A 17,254-nucleotide genomic window follows, 5' to 3' on the forward strand; every position below is an offset into this window, starting at 1 on the left:
TACCACAGCTATGTGATTTTCGAGTCCAAGTTTTCTCATCTCTAAACAAGGCTGATGCTAGCCTCATTGTAGGGTTGTTAGAAGCATGAAATGCAGCAATGTGTGATCAGGCAGGGAGTAGATGAAATTCACTGCAACTGATGAGCATGCTAGTACCTGGGCAGCCATGTTCCAAGGCAAGGACAGGTGCAGACAGGTGCACACCCCTGCTGTGGAGAAGGACAGGACAAGGTGGTGGGGTATCTTCAAAGAGACCCCATCCCCTTCCCTCCAACCTCCATCCCAGTCACAACCATCAGAAAGCACGCAGTGCACCTGCACCCCATAGGATCCCCTCTGGCTGACAGCTAAGGGGGACACCCAGCTGAGACCCATCTCAACCCTGATCTGCGATGTTGTTTTATTTTTCAGTTCTCCCTGATGTCTTTGTTCGATGCTCTGGACCCAGGTGAGTGTGCTGATCTCCCTGGGGCCTCCCACCAACCCCAGGCTGGTTCTGGGCTGGAGAAAAGGAGGCCTAAGTATGGAAGGGTTGAAGGGACCTCAGGTTTCAACTGGTTCCAGGGTGTCACAGGCACCTTTGAGAACTTGCCTTCAAAATGTGTACACCCACAATACGTTACACAATTTTGGGTTTCCCAAGGACACCGCTGAACCCAGGCTCAGGAGCCCAAGGGAAATACTGCCTATGTAGTTAAAACCCTTGATTTTATAATGAAACGAGGCCCAGAGAGGGGAAGCAACTTTCTCCTGGCCACACAGTGAATTGGAGGCTGAGATGAAGTGAAAGGCTGAGGCAGAGCGAGGGTGAGATGGAACAATGCCTGACTCCAGGCAGGCCAGCCCTGTGCCACATTCATCCACTCCACCTCCTTCTGTGGGAGGGCAGCCTCCAGGCTGAGCTGCCCTGATGACACCCTCCCACCAGCACATCCGCCATTGTCCCCTTCGCCCGAATGGTTTGCTTCCTCGCCCTCAATGCGTCTACTACCTGGTGGGTCCTGTATCTTCACACGGGCTCTCTGTCTCACAGACTTTCTCTCTCACCATCTCCTTTTCCTGTGTCCTCAGCCTGGTGCTCACAGCAGTGCCCAGGCTAAGCAGGGCCACCTCTTCCACATCATTCACTCCTGGTCCTCTGGCTTTGGGTTCAAGTCTCCCTTTGGAGCTCTCAGCCCCAGGGGAGAAAATCCGACTCATTACTCCATCCAGCCAGAGGCCAGCATCCCCACTGGTAGAGATCTAGGCTGCTCACCCACAGAGCACCATAGCCAGGCAGACAACACATGGAGACTGTGGTCACATCTGAACCTTGAATCAAGGATTTATTTGACACAAAGATGGCAGTAACTGGGCCAAATTCAGTTTGACAGTCAATATTCTCCAGCAGCAAAGCCCTGGTTGGGCAGAAACATAAGGCCAGGTCTTCATTCCACCCCACGTGCTCAAAGGTTATTTGTGGAGTTGAAGAGAAATATATATGAGCATGGTGTGTGGGTTTTAGAGAAAAATCTGTGTCTTTCCACACACAAAGGATATTATTCAATGACTCAGTTCAGTTCCTCTGAAGGTGCATTTTTCAGAGAGCTATCCCCTAGCTGATGGCCACACCACCACCCACACATGGAGTCCAGGGAGGGGCTGCAGCCAAGGGACTGGAAGGGTGGCCTCTTCCCTAGCCTTGAGCACAAATTGTTCAAGCACCACTGAAGGGGGTCCTTGGGTCTGAGGGTTAGAGACATGGGGCTGTGGAAGCTATGGGGTGACACACTGGAAGAAAAAAAGTACAGAAGACTCAAGGGCCCCTCACTTCACCGCCAGCTGCCAGAAAGTTGTAAGAGACATCTTCAGTGAGTTCGTGACATCCTGGAATTCTGCAGTGAACAACTGAGCAACGGTAAGCAGTGGCCCTACTGAACAGAGATCATGGAAAGGGAGCAGAGTTAGCCTGTATGCCCATAGATTTATAGCTTTCATCAAACGGATTGGGAGCTACAGGGTCAGATTTGATCTGCAAACAGGAAGAACTTTCTCACCATCAGAGTTGTCCAAAAATCTGAATGGGACATTGAGCTCTCAGGAGGTAATGAGTTTCCCATCATGGGGGCTTTTTAAGCGCAGGCTGAAAAACCACCTAGAGGGAGTGAAGAGTATTGAATTAAACTCTCAAGAAACTGGCTGTTACAAGAACTCTGCCAAAAGCTTCAGACAGTTTGGTGTAATCATGAAGGGACCCTGAAGCAGACTGCTCCTGGGATCCAGAGTCCAGCTCTAAGTGTCGTAGCCTCCAGGGACTAGGCTGAGACGTTGGGCCTTTGTTGCAAAAAGGAGATTCAGTTTAGAAACATCCCTTTTCGGTGTCTGACTTAACCACTCACAGGGCTTTCACTTTGATGGTGTTGTCAGCTCCCTGCTGGCTCTAGACAACAGTGTGGCGAAGGAGACACCGTGCTCATGCCCATGGGCAAGCTGCTTCTTTGGTTGGTCTTGTTGGAGACAGCACATGGTGAGGGCCTTGCCGGAGCAGAAGGTGCCCATTCCACAGTCCCCAATGGGTGGCAGAGGAGGTAGCCAGCAAACAGCACAGACTCTGCCCATCTCCCCAAAGCAGGTGCCACGACAGCCAGCAGGCCTCTGGAAATGCGTCTTCAAAGCTGGTTTGGCTTTGCCCAGCAACGCAGGCTGAGCCCATCCATCAGCTGTCCTACTGCCTGCCAGCAAGAGTCTCTGCTGGGCTTGCCCCGCCAGCCAGATTGGAAGCGTCAAATGCAGGCCGACAGGGCTGGGGTTTGGGGAGGCCCTTGGAGGAGCCGTCTGTGCCACAGTGATGGATGACGCCAACAGGGACGACATTCCGGGGATTTTGATTCCGTTCCACACATCTGGCAAGCTCCTTAACCAGAGCAGCTGCAAAGCCCCCATCACAGGAACTCTGCATGTTTTCCGAGAGACCCCGAACATGGACCGAGTTAATCCTGGTCAAGGGACCCGGAGCACGTGCTTAAGAAGGTTTCCCAACGCATGTTGCTTCCTGAAAGCTAAAACCCATGGAGTTTCATGAAACCTGAACCTATAAGAGGTTCCAGGATTGTAAAAAGGCAAATAAGACTTGGAGTTAGGTAGGTCTGGGTTATGATGTCATCTCCTTTGGCCTTCATTTTTCCTTAGCTGCAGAATAGGAATAATAATACCAATGCCATAGGGTTATTTTAAGGTGAAGTATGATTGTTTATTTAGTTTAGTGTCTTATACATAGAAAATACTCAATACATTATAACCTATTATTAGGATGATTTGGGTTAACTCAGGATACTCTCACTATCCTTCTGGATAATTTCTAGAAACAGACTGAAAACTAGACAAACCCACAAGAATTTCTTTTTATTCCTGATATAAAATGTTCAAACAGCTGCCCATTTCTTTCCCAAAGCTTTTCCCTTTTCTATAGTTTAGAGAAAGTCACAAATAATCTGTGTTTAACCCTGAACTGTTTTTCTACAGTCTACCAGTGGAACCAGATTATGTCAAGCTGCCGTGCCTCGCTACCCAAGAAAATACGTGGACGATTTTCTAGATTTCTACAGAGCTCATCAGGCATTTTCTTGGCCAAGTACATTTGACCCATTTCTCACATAGTTTCTTACTGAAATTCCCTATTTGCTCTGCTTTAAGCAGACATCTTTGTGTGTGTGTGTGTGTGTGTGTGTGTGTGTGTGTGTGTGTGTGTGTGTGTGCCAGCAAAGCTGCATGCTGGCCAATCAGAAGGCAGAAGGGTTGGCCACTAAGGGAAAAATAAATCTGTCCATCACACACATTAGCTACATGTAGGGCTTTGTGCCGGGCCCTCTGGGGTTAAAAGAGGAATGGAAATGGCCCTTGCTTAAGAAATTATCTAGTTGGAGGAAACAAATAAGATAGACCAAATACCCAAGACAGAGGTGCCAGCTTTGACACTTAAAACTCTCCAGCCAACTGGGCCATGGAGGAATCCTCTTGTGGCAAAAATTCTTATCCTATTGGCAATCTAATATCAATCAAGCCCTGTGTGTCGGTTTGTTTTTAGTGCATCACACACTACCCCAAACTTAGTGGCTTAAACCACTGACCATGTATTTAGGTCACAGTTCTTTGGGTTGATAATTTCGGCTGGGTTCAGCTAGGCAGTTCTTCTGGCCTGCATCAAGCTCAGTTGATCCTAACTGGGCTTGCTCATGTGTCTGCAGCAGCTGGCAGATTGGCTGGCATCTCATCTTGCTGAGTATTGGCTGGCCTTTCTTACATGTCTGAGGCTTTGGCTAGGCCCACTAGGCCAGCCATTGCCCACATGTTCTCGTATGCTCTTACAGAAAAGGCCATACTGTTCACATGGCAGTCACAGGGGTCCAGGAGTGGGAGAGACAGAGAGAGGTGAGAGAAAACAAGACTTCTTGAGGCCTAGGCTCTGAGCTGGCACACTGACCTTCCATCACACTTGCAATTGGCCAAAGCACGTCCTAAGGCCAACTCAGACCCAAGGAGCAGGGAAACTGACTCCATCTCTTGGTGGGAGAAGCTGAAAAGTCACGTGGCAAAGGGTGTGGGTTCAGGGAGCGGTGGAGAATCAAGGGCTATTTTTGTCCTCAGATTGTCTCATACCAAAGCAGAATCTGACTGTGGAACTTGAGGCTACCAGGCCTAGACTTGGTCACTCCTAGATCCTTTACCTCTTTACTACCTTTTAATCACCTTCCTTAGCTGGCCTTCATTCCCCACCCAACCTTGTAACTGGAGGCTTCTTTGAAGACAAAGCCACATCCTACTCTTATTTGTATAACTCTCCACTATCTCCAATGCCATCCTGCACCTAGCATAATACTTGGTCCACTGTAGGTTCACAAGACAAGTTACTTATGCAGACAATAGGATTAAGTGCCAACATAATGGGAAAGACAAAATAAGATTTAAGCCTGGAGGTGGAGAAACCCTCCCAGATAATATTCCTATAAAGCACCTTCAAACCACATGGCTGCCCAGCCTAAATGCAAAGGATTTTGGTGACTTTCCTTGCATAGCCACCAGCTGGATGGCTTCTTCCACCCGAGCCATCTGGGGCCACTGAGCTCTGTTGGTCTTATCCACCTCAACTGAGAGGCCCATGGGCCCCAGAGAGTAGAAAGCCTTGCTTAGCAGGAATACATTCAAAGCCAGTGTATTTTATTTTTTCTTTGGCTTCACTGAGAGGTGAGCAGACCTTGTTACTAGGTCTGGATTCAAATCAAAATCCTCTAACAGACATTTCATTCATCCCTCGTCACGTGGAAAAGCCACCATCTACATCAGAATCTTCTAAATATCTGCAAAAGAAGCAATTATTAATGACCTCACCAAGATTAGCCAGTCTGACTGCCAACCTGTGGGAGAGATGGGAGAAATTACAGAAACAACCTGAAGAGCACTTATCTATAAACACCTGTTGGGAAAACAAACATAAATTCTCCAAAGAAAAAGAAATAAATAAGCAATGCAGTCATCTCATTACCAAATCCCATTGTCTCTCTTAAATGTCAGTTTGAAATCTTTCATGTCAAACTCAGAAAAAACATTTTTTTCTCACTTTCTCCCTCTCTTTCTCTGCTTTATCATGCTAGATGGAGGAAAACTTTATTTGCTCCAGGAAGACAATGGCCTTATCTTCAAACTGGATCCTCAGCCCTAGAAAGGTGGCCTCCCCCGGGAGCATTTTCATAGTGGGGAAAAGCAGTTCGGGAGAAATAATGAGCAAGCCAAGGGAGTCTTGACTTGACACTGTGATAAATGAGGTGAAACTTTGGCAAGAAACCAGAGTTGGCGTATTCAAAAGAGAAATAAAAAGATAGTTCCATTTTAATGGGAAATATAAAACAGTCATTGTGCAAAAGTCGATTTTTCAAAAGCCAGAAAGATAAAGACTCTAACAGAATGACTGAGAGACGAGTAAGATAATGTGGTTGATAATCAGGCTTAGGTAAAGTGCCATCCTCCAAGCCATCAGCTGGCTCCATAGGAGTGCCTTTTCAAGTCAGCTATCTGCATTTGCTCCTGCTTTATTATCATATGCATCTCTGGACGGCTTCCTTGTAGCTTCAGCTTGTCGACTTTGCCATACTCCGGCTGGCTGGAGAGAGCAAAGTCAACTCGACTTTCTTCAAATCCCAAACTTCCACAGACCTACCAGGATCTCCCCCAAGGCCCCAGAGAGCAAAGAGCTTGAGTCCAGACACCCTTACACATGCCTATTTTTTCCCAATGAACAGTCTAGTGTATGGGTTACAGCTGTAGGCAAAATCCATGGACTTTTACAAGGTTATCCTTGGGAAATTCCTAATGAGCAGGCTGGATATTCAGTGCCGATGGTGGAACACATTTTCCCAAGGGTAAGCGTGGAAGTATCCGAGGCAATGTAAGGCACTAGCTGAAATGGTTGAGCTAGTGAGGCATAGGGGTTGTATAGAGACAAACTGCCTCAGTTCATGTTAGTTGTGTGACATTGGCCAACTTACTCAATCTCTTTCAGCCTCGGGTTTCTCAGCTTAGAGTGAATAATACATCTCCTATATTTTTATGAAGATGAAGTTAAAAGGTGCATATTAAGTGCTTAGCACAGGGCATGGTACATAGAAAAGGCTTAATAAATATTATCTGTTAAAATGACTCTATAGATACTGCTTGGGAGTAGTTTGATGCTATGATCAAAAGGAAAATGAAGAGTTTTCTTTTATTTCATTCAGCTACGGTGACTAATGAGGTCCCATCAAGAAATATTATTCACAGGATAAGCCAACCAACCAGGCACTCAAGTACAGTGTGATCTCACCCCAGGCAGACCTCATGTAGGACCCTGGAGATATGCTAGGTCCCAATCCTCTTCCTGCTGTTCAAAGATGAGAAAACCAAGACTCAGTGATACAGTTGGCTTACCCAAGATCAAGGGAGTAGAAAGCCACGACTTGGCTTCTTCTCTTAACCTCCAATCAGGTGCTCACTACCCTGCTAAATGTCAACACTACCTTACCAGGCCATAACATCCCCCCAAGTGAGAAGATGCCACGCCTGAGCCCTCCTTTCTACTCCCCTCACTGTGCAGAGCTGGAGAGACACATGGTTTCTCCTGCAGGACTTTGAATTCTTCGGGGAAAAGGTATCTAACTAAATAAAATGCTGGTTTATTTGAGTCCAATGCTTAGGATTTCTTCTGTCCTGTTCCCACCCCTGCAGATTGGACCCCTGACCTCTATGATGAAAGCTATGAGTATTCTGACCAGGAAGAGACTACCAGTAGCACACTTGCCCAACCTGAGAATCCTGACTGGTACTACACTGAGGACCAAGTCGGTAGGTGCCAAATCTCTTTCAGGGACTCTCTTGGGAGAAGGGCAGAGGGCACTGTACATGGGACCACAGGCAAGGACCTCTCTCTCCTCTCTGACCAGCATTGTAAAATAGCTGTGGAAGAAATTATTTGAACTGGCTTTTTTTTTCTGTTATATTCATGTATTGTGAGGACTGGGGAGGTTTTTAGAGACCATCTGCCCTACGCCTCAAATGGCAGATGAGGTAAGTGATGCTAGGAGACAATTTGACTTGGCCAAGGTCATGCATCAAGTAAATGCAGCATTGTCCAGGTTTCCTGATGCTGTGAATAGCAGCTGTGTTCAAAATCATTCCCATGGCTTAGATTACAGGTTAGACCTTAAGGATGCAGGAAGTCTGTGTAAGCCTTGAGCACCGGACTATAGCATGCACACACTCAGCTTTGGGACTTTTCTTCCCTTCTGCCTTTGCCAGCACTTTTCCTTCCCTTTCACCTTTTTCTTTCTCCATTCACTCTTCAGACGCTTTCCACAGTTGTTAGATTGTGTGTGTGTGTGTGTGCGTGTGTGTATATTCACACACGTGTGCTTCTACCACACTTGTTTTTGTTTTCGTGGCTTCTTAACCCGAGCAATGGGACAGAAAGGAAAATAAGAAGCTGGGTCCAAGCAACGCCATGTGACTAAACCAGAAGAAGGAATGGAAAGCGCTTAGCAGCTGGAATAAAAGCTGTGTAACTGTGCAAAGTGGCCTGGAAGGCAGGGCCAAGATACAGGGCATGGGGGAACATCAGAAGGGACCATCAAAACAAGAGCAGGGCCCAGGGATCCTAGTTCCTGAACCAAAGAACAATGTGTGTGAACAGAAGGATAAAGAATTCCCCAAGGGAAGATCCATTCAGACAACCATGAAAAGCCACAGGCACAGATGAAATATGACAAAATCTAACTGAACAAGTAGTTGAAGAAAGATGAAGGCCACTGGGTCATTTCCTCCTCGCCGCCAATTCTTCTGTCACCCTCTTGCCTTTGGTCTTCTCTCCTGATGTTCAGAAAGCTTGCGTTTCATTAGGGGTGGGTTTTCTTTCCCCACTCCTGACCTCCACCCCTGGGCACTGGAAGTAGGGGAGGTCTTCAGGCTTGTGAAATACCTTCAGCATCAGAGACAGACCCTGTGGCACTCCCAGCAAGACTGGGAGGAGAAAAACACTGATGAGGGAAAAGGGGAGTTTCTCAATGAGAAAGGCCCCATCTGAAGCCAGGCCGAGGGGAGACAGTCATGGTTCCTTCTCGCCTCTCCTCTCACTAACCTGAATCCCTCTCTCTGGTCAGGTGACTGCAGTTTTCTTTGCTGTTTAAGGACAACATATGGTTTCCTCCTTTCCCCGGTTTCTGGCTAGGTAGTTACTCTCTCATTTAGGGGCAGGAGACTGAAATTAGATGAAAAAGTTGGGGGGCTTCTCACCTGCCATCCTTACCAACATCACCTTCTTCCTGTGTGTCTTAGATCCATGTGAGCCCAATCCCTGTGAACATGGTGGGGACTGCCTTGTCCATGGGAGCACCTTCACCTGCAGCTGCCTGGACCCTTTCTCTGGGACTAAATGTCAGAAAGGTGAGTGCATCGTCACTAAATCCACTCTTCCCTCTGAGTTAAACAAGAGGCAGTCCTTTCTGTGTGAGAAAGCACTGCATGGCTCCCTGGAAAGGATTATAACTGCAAATACTGTATCATGCATAATGGATTTCTCTGCAGGGTCCCAGGCAGCCTCTCACTGGATCCTCACCCCTGCACTGTGAGATGGAGCTAGTACATTCATTCTACAGATGGGAAGATTGAGGCTGAGAGGGGCTAAGAGCTGGACTCTAACCAAGATGTATTCCAAACTCAGAATTTTATGTTTAGAGTGTTTGTTCTAACTGCAACAGAGTAATGTTGTCCTCAAATGGAGAGCAAGAAGGATCTCATGGCACATGAGGCCCAACCCAGTTAAAGAACGGAAACCTTGATCAAGGTCACACAGCTAGCTAGGTGGCAGAGCAGAAATTAGAGCCCTGGTGCCTGACTTCTGGCCCATGCTCTTTCATTCTGCCATCCTGACTCTGTCTGCCTTTAGTGAACTCTTGTAGGCATAACATGAGGCCATGGAATAAAGCATCAAGAATAGGACTCCTAGGGGCTAATTTTACCCCCAGAGAAAACCTGGATTTGGGCTGCTCTTGCAACCGTCTTACTTGGTTTTAGGTATATGTAGGGTTTTGTGGTTGACTTCTTTCCTTGGTGCCCTCTTCACTTATTCTTTTCTTTTTTTTTTTTTTTTTTTTGTCAAACATAAACTTTATTTTTTTTTTATTGAGATAGGGTCCCACACTGTCATCTGGAGTGCAGTGATGTGATCATGGCTCACTGCAGCCTCCACCTTCCAGGCTAAGTGATTCTCTTTCCTCAGTGTCCTGAGTAGGTGGGACTACAGGTGCATGCCATCACACCCAGTGATTATCTTTTTTTTTTGTAGCGATGTCACCATGTTGCCCAGGATGGTCTTAAACTCCTGGGCTCAAGTGATCCACCTGCCTCAGTCTCCCGAAGTGCCAGAATTTTAGGGGTGAGCCATCATGCCCTGCCAAATGTAAACTTTTTTTTTATTGCATTTTAGGTTTTGGGGTACATGTGCAGAGCATGCAATACAGTTGCATAGGTACACACAGGGCAGTGTGTTTTGTTTGCTTTCTCCCCTTCACCCACATTTGGTATTTCTCCCCTGGCAATCCCTCCCCACCTCCCCCTCCCACTGGCCCTCCCCTTTTCCCCCTATAGACCCCAGTGTTTAGTACTCCCCTCTCTGTGTCCATGTGTCCTCATTTTTCATCACCCACCTATGAGTGAGAATATGCGGTGTTTCATTTTCTGTTCTTGTGTCAGTTTGCTGAGAATGATGTTCTCCAGATTCATCCATGTCCCTATAAACGACACAAACTCATCATTTCTGATCGCTGCATAATATTCCATGGTGTATATGTGCCACATTTTCCCAATCCAGTCTATCATTGATGGGCATTTGGGTTGATTCCAGGTCTTTGCTATTGTAAACAGTGCTGCAATGAACATTCGTGTGCATGTGTCCTTATAGTAGAACGATTTATAGTCCTTTGGATATATACCCAGTAATGGGATTGCTGGGTCAAATGGGATTTCTATTTCTAAGGCCTTGAGGAATCGCCACACCATCTTCCACAATAGTTGGACTAATTTACACTCCCACCAACAGTGTAAAAGTGTTCCTTTTTCTCCACATCCTCTCCAGCACCTGTTGTCTCCAGATTTTTTAATGATTGCCATTCTAACTGGCGTGAGATGGTATCTCAATGTGGTTTTGATTTGCATCTCTCTGATGACCAGTGACGATGAGCATTTTTTCATATGATTGTTGGCCTCATATATGTCTTCTTTCGTAAAGTGTCTGTTCATATCCTTTGACCACTTTTGAATGGGCTTGTTTTTTTCCTGTAAATCTGTTTGAGTTCTTTGTAAATTCTGGATATCAGCCCTTTGTCAGATGGGTAAACTGCAAAATTTTTTTCCCATTCTGTTGGTTACCGATTCACACTAGAGACTGTTTCTTTTGCTGTGCAGAAGCTGTGGAGTTCCATTAGGTCCCATTTGTCTATTTTGGCTTTTGTTGCCAATGCTTTTGGTGTTTTGTTCATGAAGTCCTTGCCTACTCCTATGTCCTGGATGGAACACAGCGGGGGGCATCACACTACCGGATTTCAAACTATACTATAAGGCTACAGTAATCAAAACAGCATGGTACTGGTACCAAAACAGAGATATAGATTAATGGAACAGAACAGAGGCATCAGAGGCAACACAACATAGCTACAACCATACAATTTTTGATAAACCTGACAAAAACAAGCAATGGGGAAAGGACTCCCTGTTCAACAAATGGTGTTGGGAAAACTGGCTAGCCATGTGTAGAAAGCAGAAACTGGACCCCTTCCTGACACCTTACACCAAAATTAACTCCAGATGGATTAAAGACTTAAACATAAGACCTGGCACCATAAAAACCCTAGAAGGAAATCTACACTTATTCTTTTCATTTCCAATCCTGCAATTTCTTCAATAAATTTTCTGGATGGTTGAGGCTGTTGAATATAAACATAGCATCTGGGCTCATTCCTCAACTTCTCAGAAAAGTGACAAAATTTAAATGGACTCTGAAGCTAGCTAGAAAATGGAGAGATTAAAATTGTACCTCTTCTGGTGAAGGTGTAACGATTATCAAAGTTTTTATTAGGATAGAAAAATTAAGACTATGGGCACCAGAAGCAACATGGGAGACAATCAGCTGTGACTCAAAGATGAGACAGAAGCTTTGTCCTGGTGTAGCCTAGTATTTCAGGACCATGGACAAGGCTACACCTCCGTCGGTAACCCCACCTCCCACTGTACTATACATTTCTCCCTCTAGGGAAAATATACCCCAGATAATGTCTTATGCTTTGCCCTCACTTCTCTATGGATCTCCTACAGTGCAAAACAGGTGCAAGGACAACCCATGTGGCCGAGGCCAATGTCTCATTACCCAGAGCCCTCCCTACTACCGCTGTGCCTGTAAACACCCTTACACAGGTCCCAACTGCTCCCAAGGTAAGTGGTGGAGGTCCCTTCGATGCTAGGCTCTCTGTGCTCTATGTTGTACCTGCATCCTTCTGCTTGGAAGGTTAGATGCATATGATGTTTTTGTGGCAGGCATCCAAGATGATCCTTTTCCCTAGGCTTTCCAAAGATTCTTTATCCCTGGATCGACTCCATCCAGTGGGAACTGACTGGTCTGTGTCCCTTCCCAACCAAAAAGAATCATCCTGAAACTCACTTCATCCAGCAAGTAGGCTCTGATCTATTCCTGAGAGGGACCAAGTAGGGGAATTAATACATATCAAGTGCCTGCTGTGAGTCAGGCATTGTCTCAGGAAATTTATGTTCTTTCTTCCATTCTCCAAAAACACCTTGAGGAATTTACAGATGAAGAACCTGAAATGTACACAGGTTACTCACTTGCTCATGGTCACATGGATATCAGCAGGGCAGAGTTCTACCTAGCTCAGACAGGGCCCAGCATTCCTGCTTCATCCATGCCTCTTCGCTTCCTTACTGAGTGACCCATCTACTTATGCGCTTATGCATGGCCTCCAGCCATATTGCTTCATCCATGTTTGCTTATGTTCTTAAGGCTTCTGTGTACACTTACTAGAGTGTCAGTGGATCTGTCTTTCCCCTCTGGTGACCCATCTCTCTGGTGAAAGGATGGACACCAGTAGAATGCCACCAGTGTCTCCTTGTCATCTCAGACACGGGTTGTAACTCCTTATGAAGAGCCTTCCTGGCCCCATTCCTGTGTTCACAGTGGTTCCCGTGTGCAGGCCAAACCCCTGCCAGAATGGGGGTACCTGCTCCCGGCATAAGCGGAGATCCAAGTTCACCTGTGCGTGTCCTGACCAGTTCAAGGGGAGATTCTGTGAAATAGGTATGGGTCTCTGCCACCACCTCATCAGGGCTGCAAGTGAGGCCTCTGGAACCTTTTTCTCTAGGGGTTTCGTTGCCAGAATGTGGTTCAAATCAAGTTTCCCAAACTCTACTATTGCCTCAGCTTTTTCGCCTAAAGGGATAAGGTATGTCTCGCTTCATATAAAGAAAGTAATAAACTTGAATGTGGTGGAGGCAGATCAAAACACCTGGGCATCCCTGGGCCTTAACCCACCTTCCATCAGTTCTTGTGTGAGCCAGAATTGAATAAGTAAGCTCCCACACCCTACAACCACTCTATTTCATGTTTTAAGCAGGATTAAATATGGGCCATTCAACACTTTTTTTCTTTCTGAAATTTTGTGGTGAAATCTCAGGGCAATAAATACGCAGGTCCAGTTCTCTCACCACTTGACATACCCACCAAGCCCTTTTTGGGAGCAGCTTGCCCGTGGCTGTTGGTTCTCACATTGCTACCTGCTCTTTCGGAGGTTCTGATGACTGCTATGTTGGCGATGGCTACTCTTACCGAGGGAAAATTAATAGGACAGTCAACCAGCACGCATGCCTTTACTGGAACTCCCACCTCCTCTTGCAGGAGAATTACAACATGTTTATGGAGGATGCTGAAGCCCATGGGATTGGGGAGCACAACTTCTGCAGGTAACTGTTACCTTATTTATGCTCGGTTGATTTTGGTCACTTAGTTTAAAACAGATCATGGAGACTTATCAGCCTTCTTTCTAGGAAGATTTTCTTACTCAGGATAGGCGATGTTATGTTGCTGTAGCAAACAGCTGCCAAATCTCAGCGGTTCAAAACACAGCAGAGTCTACTTCTGGGCCAGTCGCTGTGGCTCATGCCTGTAATCTGAGCACTTTTGGAGGCCAAGGCAGGCAGATCGCTTGAGCCCAGGAGTTTGAGACTAGCCTGGGCAAAATGGCAAAACCCTGTATCTACCAAAAATACAAAGTAATTAGTTGGACTCGGTGGCTGGCGCCTCTAGTCCTAGCTAATTAGGAGGCTGAGATAGGAGGATCATCTGAACCCAGGAGGTCGAGGCTGCAGTGAGCTATGATTGTGCCATTGCACTCCAGTCTGGGTGACAAACTGAGACCCTGTCTCAACAAAAGCCAAAAGTCTATTTCTTACTAATGTTGCATGTGTCATGTGGGTTGGTGGTGGTGATGATAAGGGATTCAGCTCCACAGCGTTACTCAGATGCTCAGGAACAGCAAGAAGATACTGGAAAATGAAGCATGAGGTCTTTACTACCTCAACTTAGAAGGGATACATCCTCTCCACATACATATTTCATTGGTCAGAAATAATCACATGATCCCACATACAGCAAGTGCAATGTCTGTTGAAGGTGATGGTCCCTGACCCAAGGATGTTCAGGTTTTTCCATGTGAGGGTAATGCCACCACCGTCCCAGGGGTGATCTCATTTCCTTCTTTCTTTTCTGCTGCCTCCAGGCCACTCTGTTGGCTTTCTGCCACTACACTTTGTCCAGCCAAGGCCAATGAGTCCTGTGAGTTGCAGATTAGCAGGAGGGGATCTTTGTATGACTTTTAACTGGGTTCATAAATGAGGATTTTTTTTTTTTTTTGCACAAAACACTAGAACCTTACATTTGCACTCACCTTGAGCTGTTCTCTGTGGAGCTGTCTTCAGGGAGAGAGCAGGGGGCTCTTGGCAGCCTTTCTCAGAGGATGCCCATGCATAGAATTCAAAGACTCAGGAGCCCAACTCTCACCATGTTTATGGGATGATTTTACTCTCCTGACATAGAAAGGTCATCAACAGGGATCTCATTTCTTTTCCTACAAACCATTTGATGTGTTCTGTGGATCTGGCATGAGACTCGTGAGCTGCTTCCTCATCCTTGAGATTTTCCTCTGGAAGTCAAGGTTTTTCCAAAAAACTATAAACATCCTTCTATGCTAAGGGGAGCACAAGAGCTTGACACCTTCTTATCCAAAGGTTCTTTAATAAGATCCAGTGGGTTCATCAAGCCTTGACTCTGAGTTGTTTTGTTTTGTATTTTAGAAACCCGGATGCAGACGAAAAGCCTTGGTGCTTCATTAAAGTTAGCAGTGACAAGGTGAAATGGGAGTACTGTAATGTCACAGCCTGCTCAGCCCAAGGTAAAGGCCATGGCTATCCAGAGGCCCAGAGGGTTGGTGGGGGGGCATGGAGATTTGTAGGGAACTCCCTTGCCCTGTTCTTCCTCCACACCTGCTTTACCAATTCCCATCCCAGTGCCAGCCCAATTGCCCAACCATCTGCACCCACCAGGATGCCAAGCAGGTCTGAATACCTTTGTGGGTTTGGGTCAGGTGGTCCAACTCTAAATTCATGGTTTCTGACTCCAGGTCAGTGTCATCAGGAGATATTTACCCATCTCTTGCTGTTTGCCAGCCACCATGCTGGGCCCTGGGTGTAGAATGGTGATCAAACAGTGGCTGGGCTCCTATAGCCTCTCAGGATGCAAAGCATCTAAATTCCAGCCTCACAATCTTCCTGCCAGTCTGCCCTGGCCCTGCTCTGTGTCCACATATGAAATGATGTGCTCTTTCACCCTGACCAGTGGGATTCCCTCCTTGAGGAGTTTTACATATGTGCCTTTGATTTTATGGTTGCTTCTGTTTGTAACACTCCATCTCATGTCTGTACTTGTCTATATACAACTATTCTTTGAGAACCAACTCAAATATCTTCTCCTCCAGGAAGTCCTCCTTGATCTCTCCAGTGAAATGTTATCTCTGCCTCCTTACAAACCCCAAGGAACGAGGCAAGACACCACCTATACAGTATTTACTGTTCTTTCCTTTTGTATCACAGTCGTCTGTGCAAATGTCTTATCTCCCCATTCCACTTCATCTGAAGATCCTCTCCTCTACCCTGAAAAATCCTCCATAATTATAAGTGTGCATTAATAATGAAAGATGTATTGATGATACACACTTATAATTGTGGATGCTTTGTCAGGGTAGAGTATATATCCAGTGATGAATTTGTATATTTGTATAAACATAATGTGTTTGTGTACATGTCAATCTTAGGAGTCACACACGTTGAAATAGGAAAAGAAAAATCTTTGTTGTTAATTATGTAGACTAGCTTTATGTAATGCAATGTATTCAACAAATATCAACTGTGAGCCAACTGCATGCCCACCCCGTTCCAGTACAGTCTCTCAGCTCTGGACTCCTGCTCAGTGGCTGGGCTCAGAGTCATACCTCTGCCTGAGCCCTACTGAGGAACTGGAGGGAGGCTGAATAGCGTGATTTGTCTTACTTGTGTCCCACAGACATTGCCTACCCAGAGGAAAGCCCCACTGAGCCGTTGTCCAAGCTTCCGGGGCTTGACTCCTGCGGAAAGACTGAGATAACAGAAAGGAAGATCAAGAGAATCTATGGAGGCTTTAAGAGTGCGGCTGGCAAGCACCCGTGGCAGGCATCCCTGCAGACCTCAGTGCCTCTGACCATCTCCATGCCCCAGGGCCACTTCTGCGGGGGGGCACTGATCCACCCCTGCTGGGTGCTCACCGCTGCCCACTGCACCGAGTAGGTGCTGGTAGGGATCAGGGTGGCTTGAGTGCCTGGGGGTGCTCTCCCCTTCCTGTCTGAGTGGTATCTTGGTAGCTCTGGCAGGATTAGGGAGTCTGATATGGATTCACGGGCAAAAGAATGGCTCCTTAAAGCCACATGGAAAATAGCTACCACATCTAGAATGCTCACCATGTGCACTGTATTTATTATATGACATTTAATCCTCAACGCTGTCTGCTGGAAGACAAGCTGAGGAAGGTCAGGGATTTTAATCTCTTTTATTAATTGTGGGATATCCAGTGCCTTGAGCATGTCTTTGTAAATAGTAAGTGCTGAGTAAATATTTGTGGAGGAAAAGAGTTTATTGTTATTTCCTTTTTGTAAGTGAGAACATTGAATCTTGGGATTCTGCCTTTACCTTGCCTGAAGTCACATGGAAAGTAGGCGGACAAGTAAGATGGAAACTGCTTCTATCTGCTTCTTTGACTTCTTTTGTCCTGCCTTGAACAGAGGAAAGCATGCTCCACTGTCTGATGCCATCACCAATGACCCTTCTCAGTCAGGTGTCTTCAGCCAGGCCTCCTGTGTGCCTTAGATAAGCAAGTACCTTCTGGGAAGCTAAAGAGTCACTGCCTCTTCTGAGCTCCCTATGCTCATGGTCAAGGTTGGTCCAACAAAGCCTAGGTTTTGGAGGTAGCCTTGAAGGTCTTCCAGTTCACCTTGTTAGTAAATGATTTCTCTGGGATTCTAGGAGGTGGTGCTCCTCAAGAGAAGTCAAGCATGGAAACAATAGCACCTGCCAATGGGTTTAAGAAGATTGGTTCAAGATGGCAATG

At 46.3% G+C, this 17,254-nt stretch overlaps 1 protein-coding gene across 4 annotated transcripts in view; it reads left to right on the forward strand.

Moving 5' to 3' along the window:
• HABP2 (hyaluronan binding protein 2) overlaps positions 1 to 17,254 on the forward strand; it is a 38,997-nt gene that overhangs the window by 14,382 nt on the left and 7,361 nt on the right. For 2 of the 4 annotated variants that reach the window (XR_013525121.1, XM_009010296.5), the window contains exons 2-10: positions 412 to 448; positions 3,502 to 3,610; positions 7,234 to 7,350; positions 8,836 to 8,943; positions 11,869 to 11,985; positions 12,743 to 12,862; positions 13,353 to 13,524; positions 14,914 to 15,011; positions 16,178 to 16,433. Coding sequence is in view for 2 of the 4 variants with exons in the window: in XM_009010296.5 (XP_009008544.4) it covers positions 434 to 448; positions 3,502 to 3,610; positions 7,234 to 7,350; positions 8,836 to 8,943; positions 11,869 to 11,985; positions 12,743 to 12,862; positions 13,353 to 13,524; positions 14,914 to 15,011; positions 16,178 to 16,433 (1,112 nt within the window). In the remaining 2 variants the exon portion in view is untranslated. The remainder of the gene's footprint in view (positions 1 to 411; positions 449 to 3,501; positions 3,611 to 7,233; positions 7,351 to 8,835; positions 8,944 to 11,868; positions 11,986 to 12,742; positions 12,863 to 13,352; positions 13,525 to 14,913; positions 15,012 to 16,177; positions 16,434 to 17,254) is intronic. The other 2 variants (XR_013525122.1, XM_002756437.6) reach the window with 1 other exon arrangement.

Source organism: Callithrix jacchus, chromosome 12 (genome assembly GCF_049354715.1).
Source record: "Callithrix jacchus isolate 240 chromosome 12, calJac240_pri, whole genome shotgun sequence".
In the NCBI taxonomy this organism is placed as follows: domain Eukaryota; kingdom Metazoa; phylum Chordata; class Mammalia; order Primates; family Cebidae; genus Callithrix; species Callithrix jacchus.